Source organism: Narcine bancroftii, chromosome 10 (assembly GCF_036971445.1).
Source record: "Narcine bancroftii isolate sNarBan1 chromosome 10, sNarBan1.hap1, whole genome shotgun sequence".
NCBI lineage: Eukaryota > Metazoa > Chordata > Chondrichthyes > Torpediniformes > Narcinidae > Narcine > Narcine bancroftii.
The window spans coordinates 82,388,521-82,410,112 of record NC_091478.1 but is presented as its reverse complement, the minus strand read 5'-3'; the positions used below and the strand labels follow the sequence as shown (position 1 = coordinate 82,410,112).

At 39.1% G+C, this 21,592-nt stretch overlaps 2 protein-coding genes across 13 annotated transcripts in view; both read left to right on the top strand.

Annotated features, from left to right (window-relative positions):
• Nucleotides 1-18,613, top strand: part of chd9 (chromodomain helicase DNA binding protein 9) — a 243,818-nt gene extending 225,205 nt beyond the window's left edge. For 5 of the 9 annotated variants that reach the window (XM_069901584.1, XM_069901580.1, XM_069901581.1 and 2 more), the window contains exons 35-38: nt 3,733-3,915; nt 5,853-5,990; nt 8,293-8,397; nt 9,517-10,666. In XM_069901584.1, the coding sequence (XP_069757685.1) occupies nt 3,733-3,915; nt 5,853-5,990; nt 8,293-8,397; nt 9,517-10,368 (1,278 nt within the window). In that variant the 3' untranslated portion in view covers nt 10,369-10,666. Of the gene's footprint in view, nt 1-3,732; nt 3,916-5,852; nt 5,991-8,292; nt 8,398-9,516; nt 10,667-11,154; nt 13,455-14,834; nt 14,935-18,321 lie in introns of those variants that run through there. The other 4 variants (XR_011345801.1, XR_011345802.1, XM_069901579.1 and 1 more) reach the window with 4 other exon arrangements.
• Nucleotides 18,614-21,087: 2,474 nt separating this feature from the next.
• Nucleotides 21,088-21,592, top strand: part of rbl2 (retinoblastoma-like 2 (p130)) — a 103,303-nt gene continuing 102,798 nt past the window's right edge. For all 4 annotated transcript variants that reach the window (XM_069901591.1, XM_069901592.1, XM_069901590.1 and 1 more), the window contains exon 1: nt 21,088-21,339. In XM_069901591.1, coding sequence (XP_069757692.1) covers nt 21,193-21,339 — 147 coding nt within the window. In that variant the 5' untranslated portion in view covers nt 21,088-21,192. The remainder of the gene's footprint in view (nt 21,340-21,592) is intronic.

Sequence of the window (21,592 nt, the reverse complement as noted above, 5' to 3'; positions counted from 1 at the left end):
TTTTGATGCCTTTCTTAAACAGCGGGACAACAGGAGTCACTCTCCAATCCTCCTCCACCTCTCCCGTAACTAAGGACATTTTGAATATATCTGTCAGGGCCCCTGCAATTTCAACACTTGTCTCCCTCAATGTCCTAGGGAATATCATATCCGTTCCAGGGGATTTGTCAACCTTTATTCACTGTAAGGCAGCAATCACCTCCTCCTCCTTAATCTCCATATGCTTTGTGACACTTCTAATGGTTTCCCTTCCATCCTTATGCAATATGCCAGTTTCCTGAGTAAATACTGATGCAAAAAAACTGTTTAAGATCTCCCCCATTTTGTGAGGCTCCACACACAGTTGACCACTCTGATCCTCTAGGGGACTAATTTTGTTCCTTGTTATCCTCTTAATATATTTGTAAAAACCCTTCAGATTGACCTTCACATTATCTGCCAAAGCACCCTCATGCCTTCTTTTTGCCTTCCTGATTTCCTTATTATTCTCTTACATTTTCTATACTCTGCAAGTACCTCATTTGCTCCTTGTTGCCTCTACTGGTTATACACATTCTTAATCATATCACCAATATCCCTTAAAAACCCAGGTTCCCTATTGCTGTTAATTTTGCCTTTAATCCTAGTAGGAACATGCAAATTCTGCACCCTCAAAATCTCGCCTTTGAATGCATTCCACTTGCTGGAAAACCTCTTCTTTTTGTTTTTATGTTTTACCCATATGCTTTTATTTGAAGAACCTTCTCATTATCCTCCCTCATTGGTGCAGAACCAGTCTTTTTAACCGACATTGCAATGCCACCTCCTCTTTTTCAGCTCTTCTTCCACCACACTCTAGGATATCATATTCCCTGCAATGTTGCATTATCAGTCCAATCTTTCTTTTAACTATGGTCCATGTTCCCATGATACCAGCAATATCAAATTCTATTGTATTAATCAATGCTCTAATTTCATTTGCAATATTAGTAAGACTCCTCTGCTCAACACACTGGATATCCTGGTTTTTCTTCCCTATTTGAGCTATCTCCCTCCCTTCCCCCTGCCCACAACATCTATTCTGTTTTATTCCCTTTGATGCACTGGTGTGTTATGTTGGCCTTGTTGATGTATTTTTTGTGTGCCATTTGAACAATTTGACAAGACATCACATTTAATGTGTCAGTCAAGCATTTGCATTGAAAGAAATAAACTCTAAAACCTTTCTTGAACTTTGATCAATGGTACGTTACACTAGTGTTTTCAACCTCAATGTTTCTACAGTTTCTAAGGCTAATAATATTAAGCTGATTTTTGTTTATCTAGCACCTGTTGTCTGGAAGTTGGTTTTTTTTTGCTTGTGTTTTATGGGAAATTCTGGTAATTTTGCACAGAAATGTTGGCAGTTTCATGCCAAGAGCCAGGAATTTGTGTGCGAAAATGTGGGAATACTGACATATTTTTGACAGTAAGGAGTGTGAGGCCAGATTTCCCCCAGCAATTTTGTAGGCAGGACTTATCCAGACCCCACCCCACACTCCGTGGGTTCTCTAGTTGCTTGGAAGAAGCTGGCTTTGCTGCTGAGTCTCGGGCCAGCTTCTTTCTGTCACTTCCTTCCAGGGAACCGTGCAAGGCAAGAGGAAGCATTTTTAATAGGTCTGTGGCAAGTGAAGGCTGCTTGTGCAGGTGGCTTCCTGCCACAAATTCTGGGCAACAAATTCAATGTGGTTTGCAGCTTTTAAGTGTTTACTCAGCTGGCAATAGAAGTTAGTTTGTCCATGTTTCCTGTCAATTTTAAAGTTAAAACAACATCAAATAAAAATGTAGCCATTTACCATTCTTGTTCAATATTTTAATCTAAAATATTGCTGGAATAAACAAAGAACAAGGCAAAAGAAAGCAAACAAACCTGGTTCATTGTTTTATTAGAGTTTACAATTTCTTAAGAGAAATTAATTAAGAAAACAAAACCAATATTCTGCTTTGACTCAAAGTCAAAGATTGCTGGTTATTTAACTTCACTGGATCGAAATCTGCGTTATTATCAAGATGCTGAGTGTTATCAGAAAGGAAGATACCAACGACGAAAATTACTTCACCGTCTTGATGTGCTTTCATGTCATAATATACTTCAGTTCTATAACATCATTTATTCAAGTAGCAGATTTCATGTGAAAAGGCATGTAGCATGGAGTTTAGCAAACAAAATTTAGCACCAGAAGGAGCTACTGGGCTGAATTACCAAACCCTTTTAAGTAGCATTATAAAGCTGGAACAGGAAATCAAAAGGTACATTGAGAGTTTTATGAAAAGAATGCTAGACCTTGAGTCCAAGGCATCTCTAAGTAGTTCTTTGGGAGCCACATGTCATCAAAATTGGAGTGTTCCATACTTTGCTGGAGAAAAAAAAAAATCAGACAAGCAGACTGACAATTCTGAAAATGTGTAGAGATTCAAGAGTGATGGTGTTGAGTGCAAGCTGAGTGCAGTCAATGTCCTTGACCTTGTCTCTTTACGATAAGTTACTTAGAGGCAGCATGTACATAAGAAAAAGAAGGCTGACATTCCTCCTTTGGAGGAACTGCAGATAGCAGAAGAGCTGAAGGAATGGGAGTGAAGGCCTGCAGTTGGGTCTTTGGGGTCGGGGGATGTAGCTCCATCCATTTAATAGTGGGGAAATGTTGGAGGAGGATGGTGCAGTCATTTATGTTAATGGCAGCAGTCAGGTCAAGGGAAGATGGAGTCCATGCCATACATTGGATGTTATTATGGAGTTTGAAGAGAAAAGTCTATTTTGCTCATGTAATAGGGATGGGAACAAGATTGGAAGGATGTAAAGAAGGAATTCAGGGAAAGATGTTCACAAGTTTGAGAGGCTCCAACAAGTTCAAGAGCTTTGGAAAGGGAGGTCAAAGACAGACTGAAATTTACCAGGATGGAGGGTTCAAGTATGTTTTTTTTTTGAAGGGAACTTCAAAAGGAGTCAGTAATGGTTCCCAAAAGAACATGAATGATGTTCTTTGACATGATGACCAATAAAGAAAGGTAAATGGTGTGCAGTAGTGGCAAAATAAATGGTATCTCAAGATCAATACAAGTTAAAAAGGAATCCGTGCTGCCCACTTACACCCAGGTGATCAAATGAGCCCCTAATCCATATATCTTTGGAATGCAGGAGGAAATAGGAGTACCTGGAGGAAACCTACAGGGAGATCACAAACTTCTGACAAAGAGAGAGGTAGATGGTGGAAAATGTGGAGTAATTTGCGAACTCTGGGTTTGAAATGGTAGAACGGTCAATATACTTTATCACATTTTGAAACCTTTGAAGCACGTGTGGAATTCTTATTCTGTCAAAATATACCACCTGAATCGTCCATGTTGAAGTTGACGGATGTGTGTCTAAACTATTTTTCAGCATTCACTCTGTATTCATTATTTGCAGAATAATTTGGTGCTGTTAATGATGAAATTGTACATTAATAATATTCAGTTTACCATGAAGCTCTCAGGTGGAATCTATAAAGAATGCTGATTATTTATATATTAAAGTGAGCAATGCACAAAATTGCTAAAGGAACTCGGTAACCATGGAAAGCAATAGGCCCTCTTTTAGCACCATTGATTTCCATGGGTGAGTTCCTCTAGCATTTTTTTTGTTCACCCACATTTGCAGACACTTTGTTCATCGATACGTTGCAAAAGTGTTGTGGAAACTACTGGAAATCTCTAGAGACTTATTTATATCTGCAGGGTAATGTTGAGTTAACCACCAAGGACACTCAAGGACAACTTGATGCTGAAAGCCATGTCTCAGTTATTAATGTAAAAGATGGCACAAGACTAACAGGGGAAGATGCTCCAAAAAGAAAGAATCTGGAAGAGTGGCTCAAGGACCACCCAGACTATGTGGCAGATGTGTCAGCCCACGTTCCAGTGAGTGTTTGTGTACTTGTCAATATGTGAACTGATCTTACTGCATTCAGTACAGTTGTTATCTATATTTAATAGTCAAATCAAGATAATCAAGAAAACAGGTGCAACAATGGGCCACCGGACTTTTCAAGCCTACCTCGCATTTTAATATGCTTATATTTTCCCTCTCAGCTGTGTACGTGTGCACAAAGGAACTCAAATTTGTGCGTGTATGCACACGCACAGCTTAGAGTGAACACTACTGATCTGAGCTCATGTGCTAGTTCACCATAACCCTCAATTCCTTGATCTTTCTAATAATCATGTACCTTTAATAGATCGAATAATGTGGCATCCACACTCTCTGGGGCAGAGAATTCCAGGAATTCAATACCTTCTGAGAGAAGAAATTTCTCTGCAACTCATTTTTAAGTGGCCAACCTTAACTGTCCCTTTGGCCATGTGAAAACATCTCAGCATCTACCATCGGCATTTACTATATTAAGCCCTTTTGGACTCTTGAATGTTTTAGTAAGGTCACCCCTCATTCTTCTAACCTCTGCAGAAATCAGACCTAAACTATTTGGGGAACAAAATATCTCTTTTAAAAAGGACAAGAGCATTTGATTGACTTTGAGAAGATTGTTTATACTATGTGCACATTCCCTCGTAAATCCATATCAAGGTGCCCCTACTTCACATCTCACTATCACCCTTGGCATGCTCCAATTCTTCACTCTGACCCTACTTGAGTGCAGACTCCAAAAATTAGTTTAAGTCTATTCAAAAGACTAACAATGGTATTTAATAGGTGAATTTTCAAATCATTGGGACATTACATTAAATTTCTCAGCAAGCTCTGTCTAAAGATTTCTTGAACTGTGAGACTGTAATTAGACATTATTGGTGAACTAATCTTTGATGGAGATTTCTTGATCAATATAGCTATATCAACTATCACCTTAAAAAAATTTGCATATATAGATATTCTGTTTCTCACCTCTTTAGAATCTTATCCTTTAACTGATGTTTCTCCTCGTTTTGGTCCCCCAAAAGCAGGTCTTCATTGAACTCCATTCTTCACCTGCAAATTATAATTTATTTTGCATGCAAATAATAATGCCCAGTTTACCCCTAACAAAAAGCAAAAAATAGTTAATGAGAGTACTGCCTTATGTCTAGTAATGGACAGTGAGGACAGTGGTGCATCCTAAGAATATTGCAGGTATAGTCCACCTTGATGTTGAAATTATTACCGAATCCTTTGAACAGTTATTTAATGTAACTGCAAGTATTCCTGCATTCCTATTCTGTTTCCTAATATGTTTGTGGAGCTAGTGGTTAAATTGATTACATTGTATAAAATGACGATTAGAGATGTAGGAGTATGTGATCATTTCAGATTTGCTGTCAGAGTACATACATGACATCACATACAACCCTGAGATTCCTTTTCCTGTGGGTGAGGGAGAATTTCCACTTATTGGTGGTGCAAAAAAAACTACACAGTGTACACATATAAACAAATGGAGGTATATGACTGGAATGATCATAAATTGATGAGATTATTTTAGAACAATGTGTATTACTTAACATGTATACAGTGATTATTTCATATTTTTGATGGTGAAACATATATTTTACCATCAGTTTGGGGCAGTACAATTATTGTAGTGATTAACAACATTATTTCAGATCCAGTGACCCAGGTTCAAATCGACTGCCGTCTGTAAAGAGTTTATATGTTTTACCCTCGAGTTTCCTCTGGGTACTCTGGCTTTCTTCCACATTTAAGGATGTTCAGGGTTAGCTAGTTAATTGGTCACATAGGTAGAATTGGGCAATACAAGCTTATGGGCTGTCAGGGCCTGTTAGCGTACTTTATCTCGAAATTAAAATTAAAAGTTTTAAATAAAAGTGTGCGTTCTTGGTTCTAAATCCTTTGGCGTTTATTTTAGAAAATCGATAAATCCGAGATGGTAGGTGAGCGGCCAAAGCAAAAAAGACATCGGTGCAGAAACCCTAACAAAATAGATGTCAAAAGTCTAACTGGAGAAGAACGTGTACCCGTTATAAATAGAAGAAATGCAAAGAAGGTAATATTTGCTTCACACTATTAAACAATTGGGTGTTTTCCTCTGAAGGAAGTTGAATCGTCATCAGCAGGTCTAAATAGGTTGCTGATGTAGCGAGGCTCGTAGCACAGGTTTCCTGAAGGTCTGTCCGTATTAAACCACATGAGTTTTAATGTAAGGGTCCCACTTATTGGCAAGTGAAGAAAGATGTTGAAAATGCTCAACAGGTTAGATAGAATTTGTGGAGGGGGAAACAAAATTAGATATTAGCCACATTTTAAGTTGCAGAGGTGGTAGAGTTTGAAAGGATTGTCTATGAAGAGGTGGAGACACAGGAACTGACACAAATAATGCATTACCCTTTCCCTATTTCTCTGTTTCCTTTCCTCTAGCTCTCCCACTATTTCCCCCCCACCTCCCCCCCCCCCCCCCCCCCCCGGGTCTCTCAGATGTCAGAGAGATATCCTCTTTTCATTTTCTGTCTCTCAACCTATAACCTCGTAGCTGTTAGGTTGTGCTGCCCCTTCCTCCCTCCCCCCCACTTCCTCCCTCCTCTCCTCCCCCTCCCCCCCCCCCCACTTTACACTCACCTTTTTATTCTAGTACCTACTTCTTCTTGGCTTGTACCTTGATGAAGGGCACAGGCCTGAAACGTTGGTTACCCTTTACATCCTACAGATGCTGCGTGACCCACTGAGTTTCTTCAGCACACTTGTGTACTGCACTCAACCCCCAAGCATCTGCAAATGTTCTTGTTTGACATATAATAGTGGGTTGTGATTGTTGAGTGATGGTGCTTGAGGCTTATCAATTATGACTAGTTTGCTTGAAGGAGATGCAAATTGACAGGTGAATGAAAAAATGAGGAGAGGAAAAGACCAATAGCACCCAGTTCATTTGTGTATTCACCTGTAACATTAACTGTTTTTTTTTCTCTTCATAGATACTGCCTAATTGATGAGTGTGTCTGGCATTCTCTTTTGTTTCAGATTTCCAGCAACTACAATGTTTTGTGTCTTACAGTTCCCAGCATCTTCTGTTTTACACCCCTTTGAAAATCAGCTGTGGTTAGCAAGGATTCATTGCCTTCTCTCAATCAGTACTACCATCACTTGAGTCATTTACTTTCTCTTGGTGTCCTCCCTACCTTAGATATTCTGTTGTTCTCTGCAAGTTAAAATATTTAATTTTCAATTTCATAGTTACAGTGAAGGCTCAGTGTCCTTAAACATTAGAGATACAAGTGTTTGCAACCTAAAATCTACAGCAAAAAAAAACTGCTGGAGGATTACAGCGGTTTAGGAAAAAAGGCATGGATCAACATTGTTTTGGTTCAAACCCTTCTTCAAGACTCAAGGAGGGAGAAGATGGGCAGCTGGGGAGGTAGGTGAAGGGTAAAGGTGGAGACAGGGTTCTGGAGGTGAAAACAGGTACTAAAGGGGGCAGGAGGGAGTAAGAGATTTGGAAAGATGGGGGGGGGGGGAATGTAAAGCCACATGCATTATGGCAGAGGGATGTAAGTGAAAGGTGGACCAAAAATGGGGCTGAAGATGATGGACATATGGAGCTGGGAGGAGAGCAGAAGAGGTGGGAGTTGGGAGTCAGGCAAGAGTGCAAGGGGGAAGCAGACAAAGGTGCAGATGGAGAGGGTGGTGAAGGATGAGGTAAATACTTCAGGAGACTGAAGGAGGCTAGAAAAGTGGGGGGGGGGGAATGTAAAGCCACAGGAATGGATTAAACCATTCTTGCCTGCTGCTAGGTTACATATTGGAGTCAGATCATTCTTGATGGATGTTAGGAACATCTCTTCACGCATCTAAGGATGGGTATGGAAATGTGGAATTCCTATAATAGCAAGACTCTAGCCAATTAATAATTTGTTTCATTGATGGATTTTTGCTATTTATGGGCATTGAAAAGACATGGAGTTAATGTACAGTTCAAATGGCCTGTTATTTTCTTATAAACATTAAACACAATAATAAGATGTAGATATGAGTGAACTGGGAAATGCAAGTTCAGCCCCTATTGACACATTCAAGGTTGCTTCAACGAATGATTTGTTGGACTCCACTCTGTTTTTCGCTTTGTCAATAAACCAAGTGCTATCGTTTACTGTTAATTGGAAGACAGAGCAAGTCGCCAGTAACCAACTGTTAAGAACTAAGTTTTCATAATCACAAAAATCAATGGGCATGCCACTGGACTTTCCATTGTTAAAATACCAGCAATTATTGAAGAACTGCAAACTACAGCACAGCGTTTTTCTGATCTGCAAAGAATTGGTGGATTAACTAATTTACAAGCCTTTCATTCTATTTAGATGGGTGGTTCACTGGCTCCTCCAATCAAAGACCTGACAAGGTGGTTGCAGGAAAATCCAGATTTTGGAATTGCCCCTGAATGGTCAAATGTGGTAAAACAGTCAGTAAGTAACTTTATAAAATGTGGAAAGTTTCAATTATTAAATGTGATAAATACAAGTTTCCATCAAAGTGTCACCCTGTACCTTTGAGTGTTTATTGTTATATTTTGATAACTCAACCTGAGTTTGGGTCTGATGATCAAAGTTGTGACTTGTAAGTTGAGTGTTGGAGATTGAAAATTCATCAAGATGAAGATCTCAAAATAGTTAGAAAGTTTAACTCAGAATTATTATTCTTTTACTACTAAATGCAAATATGCAAACTAAATGATCACTTATATGTCTACTGTTTGAATTAAATTGATAAAATATATTAATTGATAATATCATTTGGCAGAGATGATCTGGTAATCTAATAAATAAACTGAAGCATATTTACGATGTTGACTTTGAACACCACTGATTCAAAATTGCACTTCTAAAAACTTCAAATTGTATAGTTTAGTTCAGCCATTCTCAATGGGGGAGGGGGCACAGCACATATAAGACTGAAATCAAAAAACATTTTTTATGTAGTTGGTAGGAGAGAAGCCACAAACGAGCCTGCAGCTGACGTGGACTTTTACCCCCTCCATAAATCTTCGTCCGCGAAGCCAAGCCAAAGAAAAAAGGAGAGAAGTACGGAAGAAAGCAATAGAACTTGACTGCTTCACAGGGAAGGGGGCCCATAAATGTTGAGCAGTGTCTGAAAGGGGCCATAGCCAAAGAAAAGGTTGAAAATGGCTTGTTTAGTTAATAATATTGTATTTGGCCACATTTTAGTCCATGGTGAAGAAACTGAAATGTCTTACACCATTCATTCATCCTTTAGAACCAAGTGGTAGGAAATCACAATGGCAATAGTTTCAAAAGGCCATGGAAATAGATTAACTACCAGATGGAAGTATTGCATTATTGCATTTTCTCTTTTGTTTGCATTTCTTTCTATCCTATTTGCAAGTGCCCAGGTTCTACCCTGAATTAAATTTTGTTTTTGACTAAATGTTCAGAGCACTGGATTTTGAGAGCAATTTATAAAGGATCATTTTAAATGAGAATCATAACATTTAACCCCAGTGCCTTGGCTGTAATGTATTCAATCTACACTGAGATAGTAACAGAGACCTTTTTTTTTCCCCCAAGGGGTTTTTACCAGCAAATATGTTTGACCGCATCCTCACTGGACCTGTCGTTCGAGAGGAGGTTAGTCGAAGAGGCAGGCGTCCAAAGAGTGAGCTCACCAAAGCTGTAGCAACAGCTCCTGATGTAATGACTGTTAATCCATTAGTTACCAATGGGCTTCTTGCTGGAATGGACTTAAACAGCCTCCAGAGTTTGCAGCAGAATCTCCAGAATTTACAGTCTTTCCAACTGACAGCAGGATTAATGGGATTCCCAACAGGCCTTTCATCTGCAGGAGGAGACACTAAATCCCTAGCTTCAATGTTTCCTATGATGCTTTCTGGCATGACAGGGTTTGGAATGGGAGGATTGTTAAACAAGCCCTCGGGAGCTGGACCAGAGGATAAGAAAGGAAGTGGTAGCATAGACTCCCTCAAACCAACAAATGAAAGGACAGACAAACAAAATATTGATCGATGTAATGAAATCTCTGTGTCAAGTTCTACTACATCTTCTCCTAGGAAGTTAACACCAACCACAAGTGCTTCTGGCTCTGCAACCGCCGGCAGTCCTCTGGCTATTAATCCACTCTTGTTGTCTAGCATGCTTTATCCCGGCATTCTACTCTCTCCAGGCCTTAACGTACCGATCCCAGGATTTCCTCAGACCAATATGTTTGGTGTGCAGACTAATACAAATATTGATGTAGCCCTGTCCAAATCTACAGAGGTAACTGCAGAACATCGAGGGAGAGCAGAACATCATTCTTCACACGAAAATAGTGGAGATGATGCGTCTGAGAAAGCAGCGTCTTCATCTACCAGTGACAATACAACTCAACCAGATGATTCAGGGTCCAGTGAAGAAGACTGAACTTGAAATTATATATTTAAACTTACACTGGAACAGCTTCATCCTGGTAGTATAAAAATGATTCATTTGTAAATAACCCAGTGATGACTTGAGAAAAAAAATCTCACCTGTAATTATCTGAAAGGGTTTTAGTATCTATTTAAAGGTACAACTATTTAAAAGTACCTTGCATGTAAAGTTGTTTTTGGAGGCTAACCGAACCCAAGTGTGCGCTCAGTTGTAACACACTGAGGCATCACCGGGCTAGTTGTTAATTTTTTTAGGGGATTAATTTTAATAAAAAAAATATGCACCAGGAGAGCCGTATATTTAATATATTTGGTGTGAACTAGGGAAAATTAAAGTACCTTTATGCATATCGTATTAAGTTACTGTATATAATCCCACAAATTCCTTGACACTCATTTCAGTACACAGATCAAACTGCAGGAGACACAGCAATAACCCTGGCAGCTAATGAATGTCATTAAAACTAGAATATACACCTTGATAATGCAACATGGCAACAGTCAAATGGAAGTTCACATTTTATTGCTAAAGTGTTGTGATGCACTGTCAGTTTTAAAATTCAGGTACACTTCTGAGTTACTTGGAAGATTTTTTTTCCCAATCAGCCATAAAACTGGCTATTTATTTATTACCTCAGCTGTGCTAGTTTGGATGGTTTAAAGAAGTAATTTCTATAATACTCGCTTTGTTGGCAGTATTGCAAAATGTGGCATTTATTACATTATGTAGCTGGTTTGTAGTGAGTGCTTTCACCTTGCATGTGTTCTTTCTCTGCAGATGATTATAAGGGGGCAAGGTGTCATGGGAAGTCAAGCTGATATCTGCAGCAGTATATTCTGCCTCGTCATTCATTTCAGGGGAATGATTAGTTGGTGTCTCAATGTATAGACAACAGAAATGGGAATCGTCCAAAAAGGATACTTGGGTCCCAATCATGTCTCACTTTTTCTTTGTGAACAAATGAGGAGCTGTTCGGTAAACCAACACAGTGCATTCCTGCCAAAAGTCACTATGGGAAGCCCTGTGTTCTTCAAATAAAAGTATGCAAGTAGAAAAGGAGGTGATGAGTTTTATTCTACAGTTATCAGTGTTTATCACTGCAGAGCAGTGTTATCGTTCACTGTATCAACAATATGAAACTGTTTCCACTGCAGTGAAATCATGTTTGGCACACATTGTCATCTCTCCGTGTAAACCATGCCACCTTTTGTTAGAAGGGGGTATGTGTGCGCGGTTTAATTAAATTGAGATCTCCAGCAACTATAATGTACCAGCATCATACATCAATTAATACTGAAAAGGCTGCTTTAGATTAGGCATTCAGTCCTGCTTTTGAGAATTAAATAAATGTCTCCTGATGTAATAAGCTCACCTGGACAATAGAATGAGTAAACTAGAGCTCCATTATCTGTGCATTGCAGAATTTCTTTGTTTGTGAATTGTCTGTATAGTTCAATTTATTACACTAACATAAATGCACCATCATGTTAATTTAACACAAGGTTTCCCTCTTTGAAGTCATTAATGTGACCTGAAAAATCATCGTCACAAGGTGGTATCAATTTTTTTTTAAGCAGTGTTATATGCACAAGTATCCACATGTTCAAAGCAAATGCAATTATGTTGTTTGCAGTATTGAAAATTTGTATTGGTTTTGCAGTTAGAAATATATTTAGAGACAAGTTTACAAAGGAGTGGTTTAATATGCAGTCATTTTGTTTTTAAAGCTGTTATATCCCACTTTTTTTTAATCAGCTTTCAGAGACCAATCTCATTCACACCCATCAAAAACACAGAGAGCAACAATTTTACAGTTTGGTATACTCAAATTAGGTTTCTAATAGTTCATACTAACATGTGTGCATGTGCAAGAAGAACATTTTGGTCAGCACCAGAACGAATGAATTTGGACCTTGCTCTTCTGAGGTCTACTGGATTAGCATATAGTATGATTTGTACAGTATTTAATATATGTTATCTATATTTCATTGAAATGGAGGGAGGGAGGGGTTATGTTTGAGAAAATTGTTATTATACTTGCTGCAGAATACCACTCTGAACTGTATAATATTCTTTTATAAGAAATAAGATGTTGACAGAAACATGCTCAGGAGGAGAGAATTGCATATTTTCCCCAGATTGTTGCAAGAATCCATTTTGAAAGCTATTTAAGTCTGAAATAATAATTACTGATTTTAATATTTAGTCATGAACAATAATGTGAAGACTAGAATATGTGAGAAGGTGTTTAGATTTTTCACACACATTTTGTACATGCCACCTAAAAGGATACCACAGCTTTAAAAATATACAGACTGAGTAAGGATACTTCAAAAGTTTTTTTTTACAGTAATTTTGTAATGCTAAAACACAGGCAGCATTAAAATAAGTTATGTGCTGGTTTCTTTATATGCTGAATTGCTCCTTCTGTTTGAAATGTAGCATTACTGTATATAAGCACATTTCCCTGAGGTCCAGGAACTAAAATATTTTTTTGTCATTCTGTTCTTACAGTGATGTCATCTGATAGACACAGCTTTAAAAAAAAAGTTAAATGTCACATTGTCTCCTTGGCCTCCAGTTTAGATTTAATTTCCATTTCTTTTTTTTTAAATAACTGACTCAATAATTGTGTCAATGCTATGACATTGGCCTTTGTTTTAATCTAAAAGATTATCCACAAAGGTAATTGGAATCGACAGCAAATCCGTTGCTTTTGTAGTGTCAGTCGATAAGCAAACTTGCAAAAGGATTACACTAATACTTGCTGCCATTAATAGGATCAGTGATGAGTTAGTGAATTGAATATGTGTATTGGTAGTTATGTAAGTCACACTTTGGTAGCTGCTTTGACCATGTATTTAATTACATTGCTGGAGGCTTGATGATTAAGTCTGTTTTTATTTTGGACAATTGCAGTACTTGCAGGTTGTATTCTGTGTAGTCTGAATTCGCTTTCTGTAGTACAATGAGTCTTAAGTCATTTGTAATTTATTGAATTACTTTCTATGAAGTTCTATAGAGCAAATGGAAGTTTAATTATTTTTATTAAACCTATTCTTTGACTACCCATGCCGTATGTTTGTGTATACTCATTTAAAATTCTTTCGTACAAAATTTTAATTGAAAAAATTGTACATGTTTGGTCATTGAAATTTAAGACAAGGGTAGGCTGTGGGTATGATAAAGTGATAAAAGGGCCATTTCAATTTTGCATTTTAGGAGAATTTTGTACAATTGAACAAATGCTTAAAATTCTTTTGTTTACTCCTTGTATAACATGGGTAATCAGATAATTATATCAGGAATGTCATCCTTCCACTTCCACTTGCCTTTTAGAGTATGCACCCTAATTTGTTTAAGATGTGTTTTCTATTTCCCTGGGCCTTTACATATTGTCAAAACCTCTGTGTCTTCTTTTGTACTTTTGCAAATCCAGTATTTCTGAAATGGTCTTTGCTTGTTCTTGATGTGTGTAATTATGTTGCATTATGGTGTATTCTCTTGGGCTTCTGGTAATGAAGAGGCTAACATGCAGGTCTACACTCTGCTGCATGTTGTCAACCATATTTCTTAACCCCATCCTTCAAAGTACCCCAATTTTACAAACGTTTTTTTTCCATACCAGCTGTTACTCTATGTTCCCAAGGTGAGAAAAAGTCCAATTAGTGGAGATTTATGGATGCATCCACTGAAAGATGGTAAAGCTGGGTTGAGACAGATTCAGATCAGTTAAGTTTTATTTATGGGCCATGACCTGTCAATACCGCACATGTCAGTTAAGCACAAGTGGCTTTCCTACCAGTTTTGTTTCTGACCACTGGATAACTATTTAACACAATTAAGTCCTCAGCACTGAAGTATTAAGATAGATAATGAGAGCAAGTCCTCATGTGAAACTTTATGCTGTAATCTAATTTTTAAAGGCCAGATAAATGCGTCATCTTAATCTGGAACTATATTGCTTCAAGCAAGAAATATCTTTATCATTAATAGGAAATACCCATTGCTCTTGTCCCAGCATTTTTGCCGCAGATTGCAGCAAGAATGCTGTATGAGGCAAAGAAGTGGCTTCTAACAAGAGCTCTTTTCTCAACTCAATCAAGAGAACTTGAAGGCCAGAGGAAATGCTGCAAGGACACATGAGCCATGAAATCAAAATGAACTGAGAAGCCAACAACAGTTGTACTCTCTAAATGGAACAACATCACATAATGTGTGGATAAACATGCAGAGAGTGTGCAAAGGTCCACAATGATTTCTGTTTCCACCATTGACATAATTTCCTCAATCCCTGGTCAATATTCTACTTGTAGCTGTTGATGAGGTACACAGCCATCCACTTCTCAGTTCTGCAGGCTTGTATTGCCATTCAATGTGAATATGGTTGAACAGGTTTCAGTTCTTGCAGCAAATGTATTCTGAATGAAATAACATCTTTTTTTTTAAATTTACAGATGATCAGCGCCAATTGATGATCAAAAATACAGGTGGTCACCAATAGAAAGCTTCGGCAAATGGACGATGAGTTCATCAATGACTGACTTGAGATTTGAGGTATGGAAATAAAGATTAATTCCCTCCTTTACTCCAGCAACAATCAGAAATTAAAATTCACAGAACTGTAAAGCTTTGTCAAGCTCCTGCATTCAATCTGGAGGAATGACCCTAAACTTCCTATTGTCTGCCACCTTCATTTACCATCCCACTCCCACTCTCCCTGTGGCCTCCTAGACTGTTACAACTAGACCCAGCACAAGCTTGAGGAACAACACCTCACATTCCATCCGGGCATGTTTCAGAGGCAATATTAGAATTCAACAAATTGAGGCACTAATTCTTCTTATCGGTGTCTGATTTTTGACTCCGTTTCTCTCTCTCTCTCTCTCTCTCTCTCTCTCTCTCTCTCTCCCTCCCCCCGCCTCCCCCCATTGGTGTAGGCTGACCTGGTAATAATGTGCCACAACTCCATTATCAGCAACATGTAACACAGGCAAAAACCAAACACTGGCCATGAGATGGAACCAGGTGGAAGGGTTGGAAAAAGTAAACAAAGTGAGAAATGCATGTCTTCTTTGGCTTGGCTTCGCGGACGAAGATTTATGGAGGGGGTAAATGTCCACGTCAGCTGTAGGCTCGTTTGTGGCCGACAAGTCCGATGTGGGACAGGCAGACACGGTTGCAGGGGAAAATTGGTGGGTTGGGGTTGGGTGTTGGGTTTTTCCTCCTTTGCCTTTTGTCAGTGAGGTGGGCTCTGCGGTCTTCTTCAAAGGAGGTTGCTGCCCGCCGAACTGTGAGGCGCCAAGATGCACGGTTTGAGGCGAGATCAGCCCACTGGCGGCGGTCAATGAGGCAGGCACCAAGAGATTTCTTTAGGCAGTCCTTGTACCTCTTCTTTGGTGCACCTCTGTCTCGATGGCCAGTGGAGAGCTCGCCATATAACATGATAATGCATGTAGACTGTTAAAATTATCATGGAACAGTGGGGAAAATTGTAATGTTCAATGATCATGCCATTGGGCAGGAAGTTACCCATGCAGAATATGAAGTATTGTTTTTTTTTTAATTTTGTGTTTGACCTCACCATGGCAGTAAAGACAGGACACAGATTGACAGTGTGTGAATAGGATGGGAAATTGAAATATCATCCAATCAGAAGCTTAAGATGTCCATCTTTAAATAGAAAACAGATGCTCTGCAAAATAGTTGCATTGTCTACACATGGTCTCTCCATTGAAGAGGAGGCCACACAATGAGCATTATATTCAAGAGTCCAAGTGGGAATAAATGCATGAGCATGTCTGCTTCACCTAGGACATTTGAGGTCCCTGGATGGTGGAGGGAAAAGTGTTGGACCTCCTTCAGTTGCAGTGATACGCTTCATTGGGTAGGAAAGGATGAGCGGACCAGGGAGTCATTGGCGAGAGCGGACCCAGCAAAAATGGGGAGATCCTGCAAGAGTCGGTGAAAATATAAGTTGATGCTGGATGCAGAGGCAGGCAGAGAGAAAGGCAATGATGACTCTCGATTCAACAAATGGGGCAGGCTAATTTTAATTTAATACCAAGTGAGTGAGGTTTATTAAAAGCACCATGCTGGAGAAACTCAGCAAGTCAAACAGTGTACTTTATAAAGCAAAGATAACCTTTGAGGCTTGAGCCCTTCGTCAAGGTATCATAACCAAAGAGATTTATATCTGATTTAATTAGCAGTCTAATCGCATGTGAATATTTATCTTCAAGCAATCAAAGATTAGCTTGATATTTTAAACAGAAGAAACACAAAATAGCTAAGAGTTGTGGCAGTCCTAACAGAAGATGGAGATTGTCCATGAGTAAGTGGGGGGTAAGTTAATGAGTTTTACAAGATCAATAGGTGACATTGGGCTGGTGAAAATACATCTTTTCTCATTCTGAATGACAGCGATTAATCTGCGACTTTAATAGATTTAGATTTCAGTCGTGGCTTGGGAGTGTCTCTGAATGTTATGAATTGCAAAAAAGCCATTTGAAAAATACCTTTGTAATCAAAATCAGAATTTATTGTCATGAACATGTCACAAAATTCGTAGTTCTTCAGCAGCGTCAAAGTGTAAATGTTTATATAAACAGCCATTACAAAACAAATAAAAATAATGCAAGAAAAATGCAAAATGAGATAGTGTCTATGGTTCATTGTTCATTCAGAAATCTGATGGCAGAGGGGAAGAAGCTGACCTTGTGCCATTGAGTGCTCATCTTCAGGCTCTTGTACCTTTTCCCTGGTGGTAGCAGAGTGAAGAGAGCATGGCCTGGCTGGTGGGGGTCTTTGAGGAGAGAGGCTATTCTCTTAAGACACCACCTCTTACAGATGCTCTCAATGAAGTGGAGACTGGTGCCCGTGATGTCGCTGGCCAAGCTAACAAACCTCTGGATTTTTTTTCTTGTCCAGAGCATTGGCAACTCCACAACAGACAGTGATGCAACCAGCCAGAATGCTCTCCATTGTACATCTATAGAAGTTTTCAAGAGTGGTGACATATCTAATCTCCTCAAACTCTTCACAAAGTAATAGCTGCTGGCAAGCATGAATGCATCGACATGAAGGCTCCAGGACAGATCCTCAGAGACATTGACAGCCAGGAATTTGAATTTCTTGACCCTCTCCGCTGCATTAGACTGCATTAATAGACCATTAATTAAAGTTGAAGTTCATAGAATTGGTAACAATTTATTGATCTGTAATCAGAAGTGACAGAGTCGAAGTAAATAATGAACTAGTACCCAAATTTTAATACATGTAGATTGAGAGACTGTTTCTACTAGCTCTAGACTCTAGAGCAGTTGTTTTCAAACTCCTGCCCTAAGCTCGCATTCCACCTTAAGCAATCCCTATACCATAAGTGTTCTGTGATTCGTAAGGGATTGCTTAAGGTGGTATGTAAGTGGAAAGAAAAAGGTTTGGAAACCACTGTTTTAATCGTACCTAATTGACTTGTTATGTGCACAGTTTCGTAACTCTGAAGGACATGGGCCAATGACAATTGCTCAAGCAAAACATTTCAGTAATAATTGGGTCTAGAGCAGTGGGTCTCAACCTTTCCTTTCCACTCACATCCCACCTTAAACAATCCCTTACTAATCACAGAGCACTTATGGCATAGGGATTGCTTAAGGTGAGTTTAGGGGGGAAGTTTGTGTTGGATTCGGAGATATTTTCCAATATAACTCTGTCCTTGCTTTAGAGATAATCAAACCCCTGCCTCGAAGTGTTGCCAGATGCTACATGTGATTTAATATTAAAAGATAAAGTATAAAAAAAATAGAAAGATAGGAGTCAGACAATTTAATTACAATAAAATGAAATTATAAAGGAAGAAAGTGAGTCATGAATGATCCCCCATAAATGTATGAAATCTTATACTGATTATTAATTGAATAATGAATCTTTTCTGTATTCAAACAGGACATGATGTCATGCAACCACTGATCAAGAGTAGGTGGGGCAAGCATCTTTCCATTTAAGCAAAATCGCTTGCCTCGCCAAAAGAGAGGCAAAAAGATAACATGACTCTGAACCAAAGACAGAGAAGAATCATTCTCTCCCATTGTGCCAGAGAGGGCTACCAAAAGATTCGTTATTAAATCTAAGTTGAAATATTTTGACAAAGTATGGAAAACCTCTCTACAGTATTTTTCTAGACTAGGACAAGTCCAGAACATATCAATTAGTGATGCTTCTCTGCTCTTACACTGGCACAGCAAGAATGTGAATAAAAACAAGATAATTTAGCTTTAGACGTGTGCTCTGTGTACCACTTCAAATTGTAATAAGCAATGATGATGACATAATGAAGAGGTGTTAACCAATTGACGAATTGTATTCCAATCCACATCCCATATAGTCTAATTTAAATCCTATTCCCAAGCATTTAATTCTAACTAACAAAGTCCGATTTAAACATAAGTTTCTAATGAATAATAGATAGTCAACCTTTTCGAGAAGGTGTTAAATTTAAAAAATTCATCTACAAAATTTAATTTGTACTCTTGGAAAATCAGATAGTTGTGATTCAAGAAAATGTCGACTTGTAAATATCTAAAAAAAAGAGATTTGGACAGGTTAAATTTAGTGGCAAGCTGCTCAAATGATGCCAAATATCCATCATTGAACAGATCTTTAAAACTTTGAATACCGTCTCTGTACCATCCTTGAAAAATTAGCATCATGTAAAGAAGGTTGAAAAAAGTGATTGGGTACGATAGGGCTTGAGAGAGAGAAATTATGAAATGCAAAATGTTTTCTAAACTGTGCCCAAATTCGCATAGAATATTTAACATTTGGATTATTTATTAACTTAATTGAAAATGGAAGTGAAGAACCAAGAGGTGCTGAATTAGATAAATTTTGGGGGGAATTTGACTCCATTGATACCCATACTGGACAGTGATAGTAATTATGAAAAAAAGGACCAAAATGTAAGATTTCGAGTATTGACTACCCAATAATAAAATCTAAAATTAGGCAGCTATCTTTTAGTTCTTAGAGCTCTCTTATGAAAACTTTACTAAGATGGGGGTGCTTACCCTTCTATATATAAGATGATAAAGCCGAATCAAGTAAGTCAAAAAATTATTTATGAACAAAAATTGGAACAAATTGAAAAGGATATAAAAATGTAGATAATATATTCATTTTAATAGAATTTATATGGCCAACTAGAGCTATGGACAAAGGTTACCACTGGGTCAGGGAATGTTTCACTTGTTTAAGCATAGCAAGATAATTCTTAAAAAGATGTTTATAATTCTTGGTAATTGTAATACAAAGTTAGGTAAGCTGATTTTTGACAATCTTGAAAGGAGATCCATCATACATTGCTGCAGGAGAGTTCAGTGGAAGAAGTTCACTTTTGTTACATTCAAATTATATCTGAAAAATTGACTGAATTGTGAAGTAATTACATTATATGGGAGAGGGAGGTAACTGTTAGGCAGGGGTTTGAGTTTTTCTCCTTTTAATTTTTTTTTTGCTTTCTCTCCTCTTTGTTATTAGTTTTTATCACCTGCATGCCACCACCTTCCCTTCCCAGCTCATCTTTAAACTATCTCCAATGAGTGCAGTTATCACCGAGGTCAGTTATACAAATGCATCTCATTATATTAGTAAGGTTTGGGCAGCATTCAGAAACTATGAGAAGAATTTAAGTAAGCAATGCAAGGCATGGTCTTCACACTAGTGCAGTTGTTCGTGCTACTCCTGCAAGGCACCAGGAGTCCCATGCAATCCTGATTTTTGTCTATGCAGACTTTGAATGTCTGAGGATGGGTTTCCTCCAAATGCATTGTTCTTTCACTTCACCTCCCCCCAACCCCATACCCAACCCACCACCACATTCCAAAGAAGTTGCAGGATAATAGCTGACTGTTAATTATCCCTTGATGTTGGTTAATGACAGAATGAATCAAAGGAAGGTTGTTGGACAGGAGGCAGAGTCAAGTTTTGGAGTATAGGAAAATGAGGTGGAGACAGGACAAACAGGAATGTACCCTTGGAAACCATTGTGGATTTAATTAGCCAAATGGCCCCCTTGTTTAATTGTACAAATGTCTTTGAATTTCTACGGTTCACTAATGGCCTGTGAACCCACTCCCCAAGTTGGAGTATAGAGCAAATGAACTCTAGCCATTTTCAATAATGGAGTAGCTCGTAACCTTAACTCGACATTCTTCACTCTGCTGTCATCAGGAAAAAGGTACACTCGCACACAGCAGCTTCTTCCCCGCTGCTATCAGATTCCTGAATGAACAATGAATCACAGACACTGCCTTACTGTGTCTTTTCTTGCACTATTTTTATTTAATAAGCTGGCTTATATGAATGTACTGTGATGCCTCGAAAAACAACGGATTTCTTGACATGTTCATGACCATAAATTCTGAAACCCTCTGAAAAATGTCTTCACAGCATGGTCGAGTGTTTTTCATACTGCAGTATATTACAGTACATCAATTTTGCATGGTTCCCACATCTTGCAGCTTCTGCAATCCCTTTCTCGCTTTCCAACATGGTGACTTAGATTCCCCCACAAGAGTCATACTATTGGGTGGATACGGGGGGTCAAGGCTGTGACTGACGTGCTGCCAGCGACTGGGGAACCTTCTGAGGGCGACTGCAGGCCAATGAAACAGGGGGGAGGAGAGCGGAGCGACATACCATTTGCTGGCCCGGCTGTCAATCGTTAGCTTTAAATGGCTACAGTGCGGCCCACGAGCGCTGCGTGAAGCAAGCCATCCCGGGACTGCCCGACGCTACCCATCCCAGACCCCAGGCAACATGAGTAGCGAGGAGGAGGAGGAGGGGGGCAGCGGCCGGACCAAGCAGAGGTTTGAAGAACTGTGTCAGAAGCTGAACATGGACGAAGGTGCAAAGTGTGAGGCTTGGGCCAGTTACGAGAGCATCAGAAGGAACTACACGCTGGAGGTGAGTGACAGATCCCGTTTGTAAACATCGTTGACAGCTGTGGAACAGCCCACTGGCCGCCTGCTCCTCTCGGTGTGAACGTGGCTGCATCAGAGCTCAATGTGCAAGCTGCAGAACTGACCCAAGACCCCTCCGCCCCTCTCGAGCTTCGTGCTTGTTCTGCTTTCCCCGACGGGCCTCGGCGTGCATCAGCGTCCTGACCTGATTCAGCTTCATAATGACATTTAACAGCCTGGTCCGGGTTGTCCCGGCT